This window comes from Cetorhinus maximus, chromosome 20 (assembly GCF_964194155.1).
Source record: "Cetorhinus maximus chromosome 20, sCetMax3.hap1.1, whole genome shotgun sequence".
Lineage (NCBI taxonomy): Eukaryota > Metazoa > Chordata > Chondrichthyes > Lamniformes > Cetorhinidae > Cetorhinus > Cetorhinus maximus.
In genome coordinates this window covers 77644551-77660628 of record NC_135898.1, presented here as the reverse complement: position 1 = coordinate 77660628, position 16078 = coordinate 77644551, and the positions used below count along the sequence as shown (strand labels likewise).

The window sequence follows — 16078 nt, the reverse complement described above, 5'->3', positions numbered from 1 at the left end:
GGATGAATGCGAGTGACGCTGGCATGAAGTGATTAATGAGTAAACCTTACATTGAAGTATTAGGGGCAATACTTAAATGAATTACCCTCAACCAGAATGGTAGGTATAGATCGTACTTTGAAGGATGTAAAATTACATAGCAAAATTCCAAAATTGACCAAATAATTCCTAGTCACCTGTAAAGTAAAATGTAAGTGCGCATCAGCCAGTGAAATAAAATTGAGACTTCAGGAAATAGCAATTAAAAAGTGCTCAGGGTTACTTTTATTACAGAGTAAGAATAAAGTACTGCAATGAATCAATTTACAGAATTTAATTTCCTTCATTTTTGTCTGTCTTACAAACAGTAGTCAACAAACTGAAAGAGGTCATAAGAGTAAGATAGTGAAGACTATGTTTCAAATTGAGAGTGCAGAGAAACAATCAGAAGAAAACACCATCATTATCATCAATGGTCTATGACTCAAGATGTGCATCAAAAAGGAGAGAAATGTGCTGAAGCAGATCAAAAGTAATCTCATTACTTGTGATTGCTACAGGCTAGTGCTTCAAGTTTATTTTTATATTTCTGCAAAAAAAATAACCAACAAAATTCACATAGTACAGCCCTGAGTAAAAACTGAAAAATAGCAATTTATGTGCAGTAATATTTCTCATGTGAATAAAGATAAAACAATGCTGAACATTTTTCACAATGTGAATAATGAAAAACAAGTTAGATAGAACATTAATGCAGGTAAAACATACAAAACATCTGGTCAATAAAGTGAAATGGAGACAACAGCCAACTCTGTATGCAAGACTGGAACATCATGGCTTTTTTTGTTTTATTATTTACAAAGTAATGTCACTGTCAATCCATTGCACAAAGTTAGAAAGTACAGTGTTACTGCTAAACTAAAACAAAATTATGTTGCAGCTGCAACTGGTAAAACCTGTGTGAAATATTTTGTTAACTCACCCAACCTAACTTCCTCTGTGTTGACAGTGCCCAATAATTGAGCATATTTTCTCTAATTTTTTTTTTAGCTTTCTCGTTCCTTTTTTTAGTTTTTTGGAAACTGTGATAAATGCTTGCCGTGTGTAGTAAAGGCCACTGCACATATTCAGAAAATCTCAATACACCAACTTCTGCATGATTTGAAAAATACATACAATACATTTTCCCCATTTCTCCTCATCTTATTCCACTCTACCCTTTACATTTTGAATTGTTTGTTCTGTACTTGATACAGTCTTATCCTTCAGGGATTTCCTTTGACCATCTATTGTATACCAATGCTGGTTGAAGAATGATAAAGGGTAAGAACAAAATAATGAGGGAAACAAGTCTTATGTGTGTTGGGCCATACCATTCACCAAACTGCGTAGCTGTTTCACTACCGTCTCCATCAGCTTCTGTTTGTCACGGTCATTTTTTCTGAACTGAGAAAATATATTGTTCTTTTTGTTGGTGTCTTTCATTCTGAAAAAGAAATAAACCACACTTTTAGTGATATACAGCTTCTAAAATGTTCTACATATTCAAGTAAATGTTATTACCCAACACAAGTCTATTAACAAAACAGCACACAATTCACTGAAACAGAAAAAAATGGGTGATATTTGAAAGTATGACTTGGTGTGGCACATCATGTTAAGAGTATGAAGCAGGCCTCCTAATTCCCAGCCTCCATAAACTTCAGATAATCCAAAACTCTGATGCCGGTATTCTGACTTCCTGTTCATCCATCACCCGCACTTGCTGATCTACATGCAGTGCCTCAAATTTAAAATTCTCACCCATGTTCAAATCCTTCCATGGCCTCGTTCCTCCCTATAGGCCCTAGAAACCTTAGCAAACTGTGCATTTCTCCAAATTTGGCCTCCTGTGCATCCCCAATTTCCTTCACTCCTCTACTGGTGGCAGAGCTTTCAGCTGGCAAGGCCCTGAGCTCTGGAATTCCCACTTTAAACCTCACTACCTTTCTCCTCCTTTAAGATGCTCCTGAAAAACCTACCTCTCTGACCAAGCTTTTGGTCACCTGTCCTAACATTTCCTTATGTGGCTCAGTGTCAAATTATGTCTGACAGTGCTCTTCTGAAGTGCCATGGGAAGTTTTACTACATTAAAGGAGCCACATAAATACAAGCTGTTGTTTGAGTTCCCTGCCTCACTATATTGAATTCCCAGAGATTAAATATTGAGGAAATACATTTCCATAAAAAGGGGTGGGGGAGGAAACACCGGGAAAATAATTCTGGTCAATTGTGGTTGCATACATCCTCAAAGCTGGGTCAAAGCAACATTAGGGGAGGTTTGGATTCAGGTTAGCTATAGAATGCATGCTATAATAAAACCTTAAATAATACTGTAATTGTTTAAAATCAAGTGCAACTTATGACTACCCCAACTCCAGTCCATAATTTATTTCCAAACAAGCAATTTTACAAGTGGACTGACAGGGATGCCTAACTAAATCCAGTTAGTGTATTCATACCAGTGGACATCCAATTCATCTCAAAAAGGCCCTGAATAGAGTCTTAAAATAAACACACTTTCACATAAAGCAACAGACAGGCATGGCCCCCAGAGAGCTCTTGTGCAGAAGATAAAAGATCGAAAAGCCACCTTTTATACAAATACACTCCAGTCAGTCAATCTCCCATAGCACTATGTACAAACAATCAAAATTATGTATCATCTTCAGGGAAGTGGGGCTAAAGGGATAATTGGATCAGGGCAATCAATGCTGTTGCTAGTTGTGTCCCTTCTGATTTACTTCTTAAATTATATGCTATTCAACTATGAATACTAAAACAGCATGGCATTTATCAAGCAAACAACTAGAGTTAGTTAGAACACAGAAATCTCTCTGTTGTAGCTCTCTAAAGTGCCAACCCTGGCTCACAGTTGGTAGCACTCTCACCTCTTAAGTTACAAGGTCTAACGTTGAAGTTCCACTCTGGCACAAAAATCAAGACCGACTCTCCAGTGCAGTACTGAGGAAGCGTTGCATTGTCAGAAGTGCTGTCTTTTGGATGAAATGTTATATCAAGGCCCCACCTGCCCTTTCGGATGGATGTAAAAGATTCCAAGACACTACTTCAAACAAGAGCAGGCTACTCATCCCTGGTGCCTTGGCTAATATTTATCCTTTAATCATCACAAAATATCAGATTATCAAATTGCTGCTTGTGGGAGTTTGCTGTGTGCAATTTAGCAGCTGGATTTCCTACAATAGTAACTACATTTCAAAAGTACTTTATTGGTTGTCAAGTGCTTTGAGATGTCTGGTTTCTTTCTTTTAGTGCAAGCTAAGGAATTGGGAGATCTACCACTGACGGGAAGGTGCGCTTACATTAGAAATTTACCACGGTATAAATTTCAGATAAATAGTAAATAAACAACCTTTAATTGTGACTCTCAGAAACCATCAGTTCATTTTAAAACTTTATGCTGACTGTCAGCATGTTTTCTGGATTCAGTGAGGTAAGGTGCCTTGTGCACTGCCTCCATTTGTCTTACTTCATTAGCAGTGGCTAGAGGTAAGAAATTACATCATGCGGTTCTTCAGCTACTGATATTCACCCACAGCTGATCAGGTTTTACTGGTTGCCATTCAATATGCATTTCTCTTCCCTGATTATCCAGTTGAGTGGGAACTGAATCTGCATAGATCTATTAAGAATTTATGATTATTGACTTGTTACGAAATTTCAGCAGATCTATTTTGCTGAAAATAACTTGCCTTTAATAAAATCATTACAGACCAATAAGCCACACAACACCCATATATTTAGTATTCATGTATACAGAGCCAATGCAGAGAAGCAGCAGCCAAAGCAAATGCAGTACTGGGTAGTGTTAGTAAATTATTAAATATAAAACTAAGCACACTATCTTATCCTTGCATAAGATCTTGGTTAAATCTTATTTAGAAAATTGTAGCTAGTTTTGGAACTTTCATATGGTCCATGATACAGAAGCTATGGAAAAGGTTCAGAGGAGCCATAAGAAGAATTCCCACCTTAAAAAAAATTAGTTACTTAGAGAGGCTCAAAGATGCTGCATTGGTTCACTTTGCTGGTGTGTATAGGTAACTTGATGAAGGTATATTAAAATATATAATACAGCAGCAAGGCCCACTTCAGCCACTCCTTGTGCCTTAAAACTCTAAAAGTCCCATCTGTTCTCTTCAACCAGAGAACCTGCTCTGACAGCATCCTGCTCAGTTCTCAGGAACCAAGCACAAAAACAGTCTTTTCCTCTGCCCTTCAGAACAGCAGCTGCCCTGGTTCCTCTCTTCATGTCTCTGTGTTGCACAAAGTAACTGTCCCAGGTATGAAACCTGTTACTTGCTTTTCAATAGACTTATCGATCTCTACCAGAATCGTAATAATATTCAAGCATGGGAGGCAGTTCAGAGATGATCCCATAAGGCTGATGCAACTGAGTGGTGATTTTATTAAGGTGGCTTGGAAAAGGTAGATCTGGAAAATTACTTCAAAATAAATTGAAAGTATGACGAGGTGTCATAGGTTCAAACAATATAAGGTAAAGCTAGAATGTCTGAAAATCCTTCACATAAAAGGCATGAAATAGATTTAAGTTGAGCAGTGGATCCAAAAAGTCTGGAATGATTTAAGAAACAATTGGATACTGCAAGGGAAGGCATGGGAGAACTTGTCAGCTATTCCTGAATGGATAAACTAAGTTGAATCAAATGGTCAGCCTTATTTACATTTCCTTTATGATCATGTAAAAAGTGACACTTCCTCTCACTAGCCATAATCAATGAATAAAAAAAGGAAACAAATATACCTCCAATTCATTTTCTACACGTCTTTGGGTTATTCAGAAACTGTAACCATCTCCAGCATGAGTGTAGAATTTGATTATTTACAGTAATTCCATTACTTAATTTTGCAGAATAATAAAGGTTTTGTTTCAGAGAGCATGGCGATATCCATTACTCAGAATTTTTCTGATTTAAGTACTCGCACTCAAGTAAACACTGCAGCAAATTAAATTCAGCTCCTGGGATGAGGGCGAGGGAGGAGAAGAGCAAGTTGTTTATGGGTGCTGTACTGAAGATATTCCTGCTGCCAATAACAGGGAGTTTGGGTCAGAGCAGCAGGAAATTAAGAAAGCCAAATTAAAGAGCAGTTTTACTTATTTTGGGGAAGAAGAATTTTATCCAGGTTGGCCATGTTTTTGGCTGTTACCATCTTGTAGCCAATGTTTAGAGTGGGAGGGAAAAAAATTCAAGTGTCAAGCCTGGGTTTCTGAACAGTTGCAGTATCTAAATTGTTCCATTTATAGTTTTTTTTATTCATTGGATGTCAGCGTCAGTGGCTAGGCCAGCATTTATTGCCCATCCCTAACTGCCTTTGACTCTTAAATGCCCTCTGAACAATCACATTGTTGTGGGTTTGGAGTCACATGTAGGCCAGGCCAGAACGGCAGATTTCCTTCCCTAAAGGACATTAGTGACCCAGATGGTTTTTTTTTTTATTACAACAATCGACAATGGTTTCATGGTCATTAGACTTTTAACTGAATTCAAACTCCACCATCTGCCATGGCAGGATTCGAACCCAGGTCCCTAGAACATAACCCTGGATCTCTGGATTACTAGTCCAGTGACAATACCACTACACCATTGCCTCCCCTATAGTAGGGAGCATGAGCCAAATGAAACTGGTAAAGTTCTGACAGGTAGGACATAAGCTGCAACACTATGAGGGCTGAAATATCTCCTCCCTTCTCAGTCCTTCATAGCTGAGTCATGGTTCTTCAGGCACCAGAAGCCATACAGAGGCACCAGATAACCCAGTTCTGTATTAGCAAACCAATCTTTGCCAGATCATGGTTGGACTGTAAGTCCTTGGGCTCAGAAAGGGCTGGGTCTCCCACTTTATTTGAGAACAGGGTTGAAATTGAAATGTGAACATCAAGTCATGGGCAATCATCTGTCAATATTCATCATCTGAATAATAAATGGATATGAAGGTGAGGTGCCTAGGGCTTGTTCTGGGAGAGGTGGAGACACTTTTGGCTAAAGTCTCCATGAAATTGTAAAGGAACGGAGTACAGTTCCACAATGAATTATTCAGCAAAATTAAGGCTTTCCAATGATTACTCAATGGTTTAGGTTTAAGAAAAACCATGAAATATAGAACAAAACATTACATTATGAGAAGAAATGAAGTGAAGTGTAAATTTGTAATGACTGGGATAAAAATAGTGTAAAATAAAGTACATTAGTCCTCGTTTCAAGTCGCCCCGCTTTAAGTTGTTTTTGTTTCAGGCTCATTTTCCCTGATTTAAGTTGCGATTTCCGCTTTAGAGTCATTTTGCGTCGTTGCCGCCTGTTTTCATTGCTGTCCGTCATTGGCGCCTGTTGTCATCATGCAGCACACGCGTCATTGTGCGTCTGTTCCCTTCATGTGACATCGTGTCCTGTGGCCCAATTAGCGCCATTGTTAAGGAGGCTTTTTCCACTGTACTTGAGCCAACATCAATTTTTTTTTTTAAATCCCTAGAGGCATTGAAAGCCAAAAGTTTTTTTTCAAGCAAAAAGTTGGACTTAAATTTGATCTAAATGTTGAGTTTCAGGAGTGCCTGCTGTACGCAAGACTTCCAAATTACTGGCCATTTCTGGCTCAAGATTAAAAGTAAGTGCTGGTAACACCCTGCTGCTGCAAAGACAGCAAGAAAAGCCATCAGCCTAGCAGTGAAATTGGATGTTTTAAAACATCTCAAGTCTAGTGAGTGTAATCCAATTTGAATTTATACAGGGTTTCTTTTATATTCAGTGATTTATTTTGTTTTGCAAGTTATTTCAGCTAGAAATGCACAGTACTGCACCATGTATGGTACAGTATTTCAACTTGTACTGTGTTTCTTCTGGGCAAGAAATGTCAAAACAAACTCCAGCTTTAATATTGTGATTCATGGGTTCCCATAGGAATCAAAGTTGTTTCACTTAAAGTTGCAATTTCCAGGAACACAAACACAATTTAAAACGAGGACTTACTATACAGTATCTAAATAGCACCAGCCTTAACTATATCATAGCTCTCATTTAACACATGCAAGTTCAGTGTTGAAAAACTTGAAATGACATGTTCAATCAAAATACTTTTATTGCGCTAAATTCTCAATTTTATTTGCACTCATACTTCTGAATCAGAAGATTGAGTTAAAGCCTGACTCCAGAGACTTGAGGACATAATCCAAGTTGATACTCTACGTGGTACTGGATGCATGCTGCACTGTTGGAGGTGGCATCTTTAACTATCTCAAATGGGCGTAAAAGTTCCCAGGACACTATTCAAAGACAAGAAGGGGAGTTCTCCTGCGGTCCTGGTCAATATTTATCCCACCACAAAAATCACCAAAAACAGATTATCTGGTCATCAATTTTATTGTTGTTTATGGAACCCTGTGCAAATTGGCTGTGTTTTCCTATTTACAACATTAACTGCATTTCAAAAATATTTCACTGGCTGTGAAGCACTTTGGAACATCTGAAGGTTGTGAAAGGCACTAAATAAATGCAAGTTCTTTCTTTTAAGATGAACAGAACTTGGTCAAAGGGTGAAAATTCTGCGGTGAGTAGCTCACCTCCCTAAAGCCTGTCCACCATCTACAAGGCACAAGTCAGGAGTGTGATGGAATACTCTCCACTTGCTTGGATGAGTGCAGCTCCAACTACACAAGAAGCTTGACACCATCCAGGACAAAGAGGTCCATTTGATTGGCACTCCATCCACCACCTTAAACATTCACTCCCCCAACCACCGTTGCTCAGTGGCAGCAGTGTGTACCATCTACAAGATGTACTGCAGCAGTTCACTAAGGTTCCTTCGACAGTACATTCCAAACCCATGACCTCTATCACCTAGAAGGACGAGGGCAGCAGATGCATACTAGGGCACCACCACCTGCTAGTTCCTCTCCAAGCCCTGCACCATCCTGACTTGGAACTATATTGCCATTCCTTCACCATCACTTGGTTAAGATCCTGAAATTCCCTTCCTTGGACCATTTTGGAGATACTGACCATAATACAGTTAGATTTAGCATCATTATGGAAAAGGCCAACGACAGAACAAGAGTAAAAGTTCTATATTGGGGAAGACAAATTTTACATAGCTGAGAGGTGAACTGGCAAAAGTGGACTGGATACAACTACAAGAAAGGAAAACAGTGTCAAATCAGTGGGAGGCATTCAAAAGCGAGATTCTATGGCCATAGTGTAGACATATCCCCATAAAGAAAAAGGGTGGTACTGCCAAATCTAGAGCCCCTGGTTATCCAGAAGCATACAGGGTAATATAAAGCAGAAAAAGAAAGCTTATGACAGTCACAAAAAGCTTAATATTGTAGAAAGTCTATATAAAGGAGTATACAAAGTACAGGGGTGAAGTAAAAAAGGAAATGAGGAAAGCAAAAAGGATAAGAAAAAATACTGGCAGGTAAAATCAAAGAAAACCCAAAGATGTTTTACTAGTACATTAAGAGTAAGGGAACAATTAAGGAAAGGGTAGAGCCTATCAGAGATATACATGGTAACTTGTGCATGGATACTGAAGATGTGGGCAGGGTTCTCAAGGAGTACTTTGTCCCTGTGTTCGCTAAGGAGAGGGATGATGCAGACATTCTAGTTAAGGAGGAGGAGTGTGAAATATTAGATACAATAAGCATAATGAGAGGAGAAGTGCTGGAGGGACTGGCATCCTTGAAGGCGGATACATCACCAGGGCCAGATGGATTGTATCCCAGGTTGTTAAAGGAAGCCAGGGAGGAAATAGCAGATGCTCGGAGGATAATTATCCAATCCTCACTAGATACAGGCGAGGTATCAGAGGATTAGAGATCTGTGAACATTGTACCAATATCTAAAAGGGTGCAAGGGATAGGTCAGAAAATTATCAGCCAGTCAGTCTGACTTCAGTGGTGGGCCAATTATTGGAATCAATTCTGAGAGACAAGATAAATTGTCACTTAGAAAGGCACGGATTGATCAGGGATTGTCAGCATGGTTTTGTTAAGGGAAGGTTGTGTCTTCCTAACTTCATAGAATTTTTTGAGCAAGTTACAAAGATTGATGGAGGATGTTGTCTACATGGATTTTAGTAAAGCATTTGACAAAATCCCATATGACAGACTGGTCAGAAGTGAGATCTCATGGGATACAGGGGAAGGTGATGAGTCGGATCCAAAATTGGCTCAGCGACAGGATACAAAGGGTATTGGTTGTTGGATGTTTTTGTGAATGGAATTATTGAGGTATTGAATACAAAAGCAGGGATGTAATCAGGAACTATATAAAACATTAGTTAGGCCACAGCTAGAATTGTGTGTACAGTTCTGGTCACCACATTACAGGAAGGACATAATTGCTCTGGAGAGAGTGCAAAGGAGATTTACAAGAATGTTGCCAGGGCAGAAAAATTGCAGTTTTGAGGAAAGATTGGATAGGCTAGGGTTGTTTTGCTCAGATCAGAGGAGGCTGAGGAGTGGCCTAATTGAGGTGTACCAAATTGTGAGGGGCCTAAATAGGGTAGACAGGAAAGACTTGTTTCCCCTAGCTGAGGGGTCAATTGCCAGGGGGCATAGATTTAAGGTGATTGGTAGAAGGATTAGAGGAGACATGAGCAAAATCTTTTCCACCCAGACGGTGGTGGGCACCTGGAATTCACTGTCTAACTTGGTGGTTGAGGCTGAAATGCTCAACTCATTTAAAAGCTTCCTGGATCTGCGTGCTGTAACATGCAAGGCTACAGACCAGGTGCTGGTGCTGGAAAGTGGGATTAAAAATTAGTAGTTAGTTTTTTTTTCTCTCTCTTTTGGTTGACACAGACACGATGGGCTGAATGGCCTCCTTCTGAACCATAACTTTTCTATGGTTCTAACAGCACTGTGGGTGTACCTACAAGACATGGACTGCAGCAGTTCAAGAAGGCGACTCATCACCACTTTCTCAAGGGCAATTAAGGATGGGCAATAAATGCTGGCCTAGCAATGCTCACATCCCGTGAAAGAATAATTTAACAAAAACTTTTTCTCTGATGTTGTCCATTCTTGGTGTTTCTCCAGGTTTTTTCAACTGTAGCCAAATTATGCATTATGCACTACCAATTGCTCCTGATAGATATATCCTATAGCTCAATGAAGATGAGTCATGTACACAAAAGTGGATAAACAGATTACTTATTCATTGGTTTTGAAGTCAGTGTAAACTGCATTCCCAAAACACAGCATCAAAAACTTAAAACATCACCACAACAATCAAAATTTATTTGTCTTAACAGGAAACTTACTCAGATTACCAAAAAAAAAAGAAATCTCATTAGATTGCTCAAAGGGATAGCTTTCAATGTCATTAAGTTGGATGTTAACTGCTTTAGATGGTAGCTGCTTTCCCAATCAGGTTTAGGACAGCAAAAATCAGAGCAGTTTATAATCAAGCATGTCACAAATGCTTTAAGTCAATGGCTCATAAATCTATGATGTTAAATATGCACACATTAATCATGAAAATTTCTAAAACATAAAATGCAATTCCCAATGGAGCCACATAGCCTCAATTCACAACAATGAATGAGCAGCACTACCTAGAATATGCAAACTACTTACCCTCTGTAGATTCTGCTTTGCAACAATTTAGCAAAAGAAGAATGATGAAATAATGAATGATGAGAGAAAGTCAAAACCTACTTCAAGCAATTAGAAAGGACAGTTGCAAAATTCTGCTGTTAATGTACTAGAATTTGCAATGTGTATTTTTAACCAAAATTCCAGTTTATATCTAAAACACAAATATAAATAATACAACTTCCTGATCTTATAAATGACAAGACAAAATGGAAAAGAAAGTAAACATGAAATAAACTAAACAGACTAATGCTTTTCTTCAGAATGCAAGTCATTTAAAAAAATACAAACCAAGAATCACCATGTTACATATTGCCTAAGGTAGTGGTAACCATACTTAACAACACATGTAAAAGAGGCATAAAGCTGTATATAACTGCTTACTTCTCAAGAAGGATCAGAGCTGTGCTGGGATTCACTCTCAGATACTTGGATGTGGCTTGCCCATAATCAGCTAGATATGTCGACCAGTCCCACACCATAAACAGGTCAAGTAGCTACAAAAGTCAAGCAATACATAGTATTACACACTTATAAAATAAGTACTGGTGTAATTTATATTTAAGTGCCATCATGTTGGAAGGAATGCAACTCTCATAGAATGATAGTAGGACTGAACCAAAAGCAGGTTACCTTGAGACTTCTTTTTCACGCAATGGATTTTATTTTAAAGCTATTAGGCACAAATAGTTGAAACACAATTCAAATCAACTCTGCAACTTTAAATTGTTAGCCGATTTGAATCAAAATGCAATAAGCACCATACAAAAGAAACTTTTCCAAGTTTAAAGTACTAAATGCCAGAAGCCACTTTGAAGAGATTAAATTAACAAATTCGAACTGGACAGGTGTTAACAGTCTGCTTCAAACGTTTACTCGTTTCCTGATTTGCCGAACCCAGTGTTGGACAGGTAACTTGATAAGGTACTTTTACTTTGACGCTTGGGTTCCAGGAGAGCAGCACTGAACTACAAACCTGCAACCTCTTAAGCGTTACTCACATTTTTAACTGCACCTTGTATGTGATACTGTCTACCATTGGAAAGCCAATGGAAAACAGAACTTACTTTCCCTTTCCTTGTCCTCTATTCAGCATCATATTTTATCCCTGCGGCTCCCTACCATGATTTTCTGAAAATCAAAGTAGCAGGGTAAAATAATGACTGTATTTTTCCATCAATGTCAGCAATCTCTTTGAACAACACCTCAATTCCTGAACAAATGTTGGTTGTCTTTTAAGAGGTGTCAGTTTAATGTAGTTGGCAGCACTCTCAACTTTTGAGGTTGAAGCCCCACTCCAAGAACATATAATAAGGGCTAAAATCGCAATGATGTACTCAGGCACTGTTGGAGATGCAATTCTTCAGCTAAGACATTAAACCACTTCCAGTTTGATTGTTAAAGGGGGTTGTTAAAATTCCCATAACACTATTTAAAAAAGGATAAGGAACTTTGCTGATGTTCTGGGCCAAATCACTCCTTCAACCAACACCAAAAACAATTAGCTGTTGATTTATCTCATGACTGTTTGCATGTAGGATGGCTACCACATTCACCTACAGATGAGAGGCTCGGAGTCATGTTACATAGGGAAGAACTAGGTTGTATATTAAGCCGTTCTTGGTTTCCCAGTGAATAGTATGCCTTTGGAACAGGTTGCCAGCGTGTGCGGTGAACACAGCTTTGTTGTGCTTCTTCTGGAGTGCAGGTCATGCAATATAAGAGATGGGTGGGTGCTTATATCTTCTGAACCAGTTTGATTGCCTACACAGAGTGAGAGGAATTTTCCAGATTTTCTTGCCCTAATTGTTTTTTCACCTCTCCAAGGAGATTACGTGTCACTGGGTGGGTAGGGAGTGTCTGCACTGTTATGGATAAGGCATCAAGACTGACCAGCTAATCTTTTCCTGTCTGACTAATATTCATCAGGCTATAATAATCTACTTAAGTCTTTGAACATTTTTTTAAAAAACTTGTATTTGTGTACATATGAACATGTCTGCATTGGACGGCCAACCTCTTCTGTGCAACATTGGCAGTGGTGATCAGTGCCATCATCTACCAAGCCTGAGTGGTAATGTAGCTGCCCCTCCTGCAGCCAGAGCGGGGATAGAGGACATCACAGCGGGCCTCTACAGTGTCCAAAAGACACTCGAGAGCTGCAGCCTTCTTGCCTTTTGGGGCCACGTCTTCTTTGCTGAAGTCCTGGGCTGGAAGCACTGAGTGCAAATGCACTTTAAAATGTGGTGCCTGGCGTGATGAAATGGCAAGGTGATGGTGTGGCGGACGAATGAGATCCCGCCCACCATGGAAACGGCATGTTTCCCGGGAATGTGTAAGTAACGCAGCGGGTTTGGGATGATACGGCGTGAAAACCTGCCATCGCAGCCAGCAGGTAAAACGTCATTTTACTCGCCCACTACTGTACTTAGTGCAAATCTGGGACAATTTCGCCCTTGGTTACCAGAGTCAGTCTGGTACGTTTCATAAATCTGTAGTCCAACCTTGAGGTGGGGCAGTGCAGAGCAGCACAGTCCCCCACCTACAGAGAAGTAAAAATGAACATCTATATCATCTTGCTTAAAATACATATTAACTGGCTTATTATTGGTCAAGCCGGTCACGAGAAAGACTGTTGAATTTGTGACTGTAGAATGCCACACCCTCTATAGTGCAATTAAAGGTTCATAATTGTTTTGCATAGAACAGTTCTTTATGCAGGTCACCAAGTTAAAACTTGTTTTACAAGAAATGTTTTTTAAAGCATCAGGGTAATTTGTACAATGCAACATATAACAGAATTGCAGAATCACAAAATTGTTATGGAGGAGAAGGAGGCCATTCAATCCATCCTATCTGCACTGGCTCTCTAAATGAGCAATTCACTTAGTGCCATTCTCCTGCCTTTTCCCAGTAACCCTGCAAATTCTTCCTTTTCAGGTAACAGTCTAATTCCCTTTTGAATACCTCAATTGAACCTACCTCCACCACATTCTCAGGCAATGCATTTCAGGCCTTAACCACCTCACTGTGTTAAAAAGATTTTTCTCAAATTGCTTTTTCCAATTACTTTAAACCTGTGCAGTTTCATTCTCTGGGAACAGTTTCTCACTTTCTAATCTGTCCAGACCTCCCATGATTTTGAATACCTCTATCAAATCTCCTCTCATCCTTCTCTTCTCCAAGAGAAACATTCTTTAACTTCTCCAATCTATCTTCATTACTGAAGTTCCTCATCCCTGGCACTATTCTCAGGAATCTTTTCTGCACTCTCTCCAAGGCCTTCACATCCTTCCTAAAGTACACCACCCACACTCGACGCAATGCTCCAGCTGAGGCCGAACTAGTGTCTTATACATGTTCAGCATAACCTCCTTGCTCTTGTACTCTATGCCCCTATTAATAAGGATACTGTAAAAGGAATTTAACTGCTCTCTCAACCTGTCCTGCCACCTTCAATGCCTTATGCACATATACACCCAGGTTCCTCTGCCCTTGCACTCCTTTACATTTGTACCCTTTAGATGAAATATCAAGCCAGTAAATTCAAGATTTCATACTGTGTCAAAGGTGGGAGCCATTGCTAAGAAAAGAAAGCATACTTTCAGAAATCCAGATGATCCAAAAAGTACCAAGGGGAAGGTAAATGGTCAAGATTCTATGCCACAAAATATTACCCATCAAGCTTTTCTACATTGGCTGCTTATCCATGCAAACCCTTCACAATCTTACCTTATCATTATATTCCATGAGTGCTTGTACTTCAGCGTAGAACAAAAATCATGATGCAAATTACAAATGAAAGCCTTAACACTCTGAAATTTTCCTTGGGCTTCATGCATCAAAGCACTAAAATACATGTAACTGATATGGAGGTTGGCTTGCAGGATGGGTAAGTCTGTCACTGTGCCTGTGCTCCTTCAGAGCTCCTGTAGGTAATTATAGGCCAGTCATCTTAACATCTGTGGTAGGGATGTTAGCCTTTAATTAAGGATGAAATTATCAAGTATCCATGTGGAGAGAAAATAGTTAGAAGTCATCATGGATTTCAAAAGGAAATATTGTGCATGACAAATCTCCTTTGAGAATGTAACAGATATGGAGATAGGGAAAATACTATGGAATGTATATAGATTTTAGAAAACTTTTTGACAACATATCAAGTGGAGATTTAACTAGAGCGGACTAAGAGGTGTGGAATTAGAGGAGGACAGCAAGCTGGATTAAAAATTGGTTAGAAGGGAGAAAACAGTAGTTGGGTGGGTAGTGGTGTCCCACAGGGTTCAATTCTGTGGCAACTTCTGTTCACTGTGTATATCAATGATTTGGATACCGGTGTAGAAGGAATTGTGAGAAAATCTGATAACCAAAATAGGAGATATAGTTAATTCTTTAGAAGACCAATAGGAGCTGTAAAGGGATGCTGATGAGATGTTGAAATATGCTAAAAAGTGGCAGAAAAATTCAATGTCTAAATGTAAGATAATGCATTTTGGTTTTAAAAAAAAAATCAGTCACTTCACTCTGAAAGGAGGTCCAGTGCTGTGGAAGACCACAGAAATTTCGGGGTATAGCATCACAGGACATTAAAGACATCACTTGATATCAGGATGTAGAAAAAAAATTGTTGAAGAAATATGGGAACAGGTTGGATAAATATGATCAGGACTCGCGGGGAAAGCCTATTACAAACTGATTGAGCCAACTGGCTTGTTTCTGTGTTCTAACTTCTATGCATTGTTCTGTATAAGCCAATATTAAGAGCAAACAAAATATAAACAGTTATTTGCAGTTTACAGATGCATGGTCTAGAATCATATCTTAAGATTTACCACTTGGAAGAAGTAGAGGGGATGCCAATGCCTACAAACCTGCACCCTAGCAACAATCAACAGTTTTACGAAAGGAAGAGAGTGGGAAAGCTGGAGAGAGAAAAAAAACAAGAAAAAGTTTGAGCCTCCCCTGTCACTCAGGATTTATCCAGAGGATAGTTGAGTCATACAGACCAGGGAACTTTCAGGTTTAATCACCATCCTGAGTGATGGAGAGATGATTGGACAATGAGAACCATCCAGGAACTTCTGCTGGACGTACATGCACAAGGACAGGATCAGGCTCAATTATGAAGCCAGCGCAATTAAACTACCTACTAAAATTGACCAGTTACCGGAGCACGTTCAGCAGCTACGGAAAGAGAAAGCTGTCAGCGGCTTTTGATGAAGTTGGAAGAGGAGAAAACTTGACAGGAAATTGGCAAGAAAAGCATTTGAAATAGAGAAATTGCTCATTTTTTAAGCAAACAATTTATTGCCTTAAACTTAATCAGTTCAATGCATAAAAGATCAAACTTAAAAATGACAGAAAATGAAAACTTGAGCAATAAAGATGCTTTCTTAGAAGTTGATAATACAACACAAAATCCAGAAATAG

At 39.1% G+C, this 16078-nt stretch overlaps 1 protein-coding gene across 8 annotated transcripts in view; it reads right to left on the bottom strand.

Annotated features, from left to right (window-relative positions):
• Positions 1-235: 235 nt before the first annotated feature.
• The window catches only part of LOC144694481 (exocyst complex component 6-like), a 187181-nt gene continuing 171338 nt past the window's right edge, over positions 236-16078 (bottom strand). For 6 of the 8 annotated variants that reach the window (XM_078564955.1, XM_078564954.1, XM_078564957.1 and 3 more), the window contains 2 exons: positions 11033-11145; positions 236-1465 (listed from right to left, as the gene is read on the bottom strand). In XM_078564955.1, coding sequence (XP_078421081.1) covers positions 1333-1465; positions 11033-11145 — 246 coding nt within the window. In that variant the 3' untranslated portion in view covers positions 236-1332. The remainder of the gene's footprint in view (positions 1466-11032; positions 11146-16078) is intronic. The other 2 variants (XR_013579762.1, XR_013579763.1) reach the window with 1 other exon arrangement.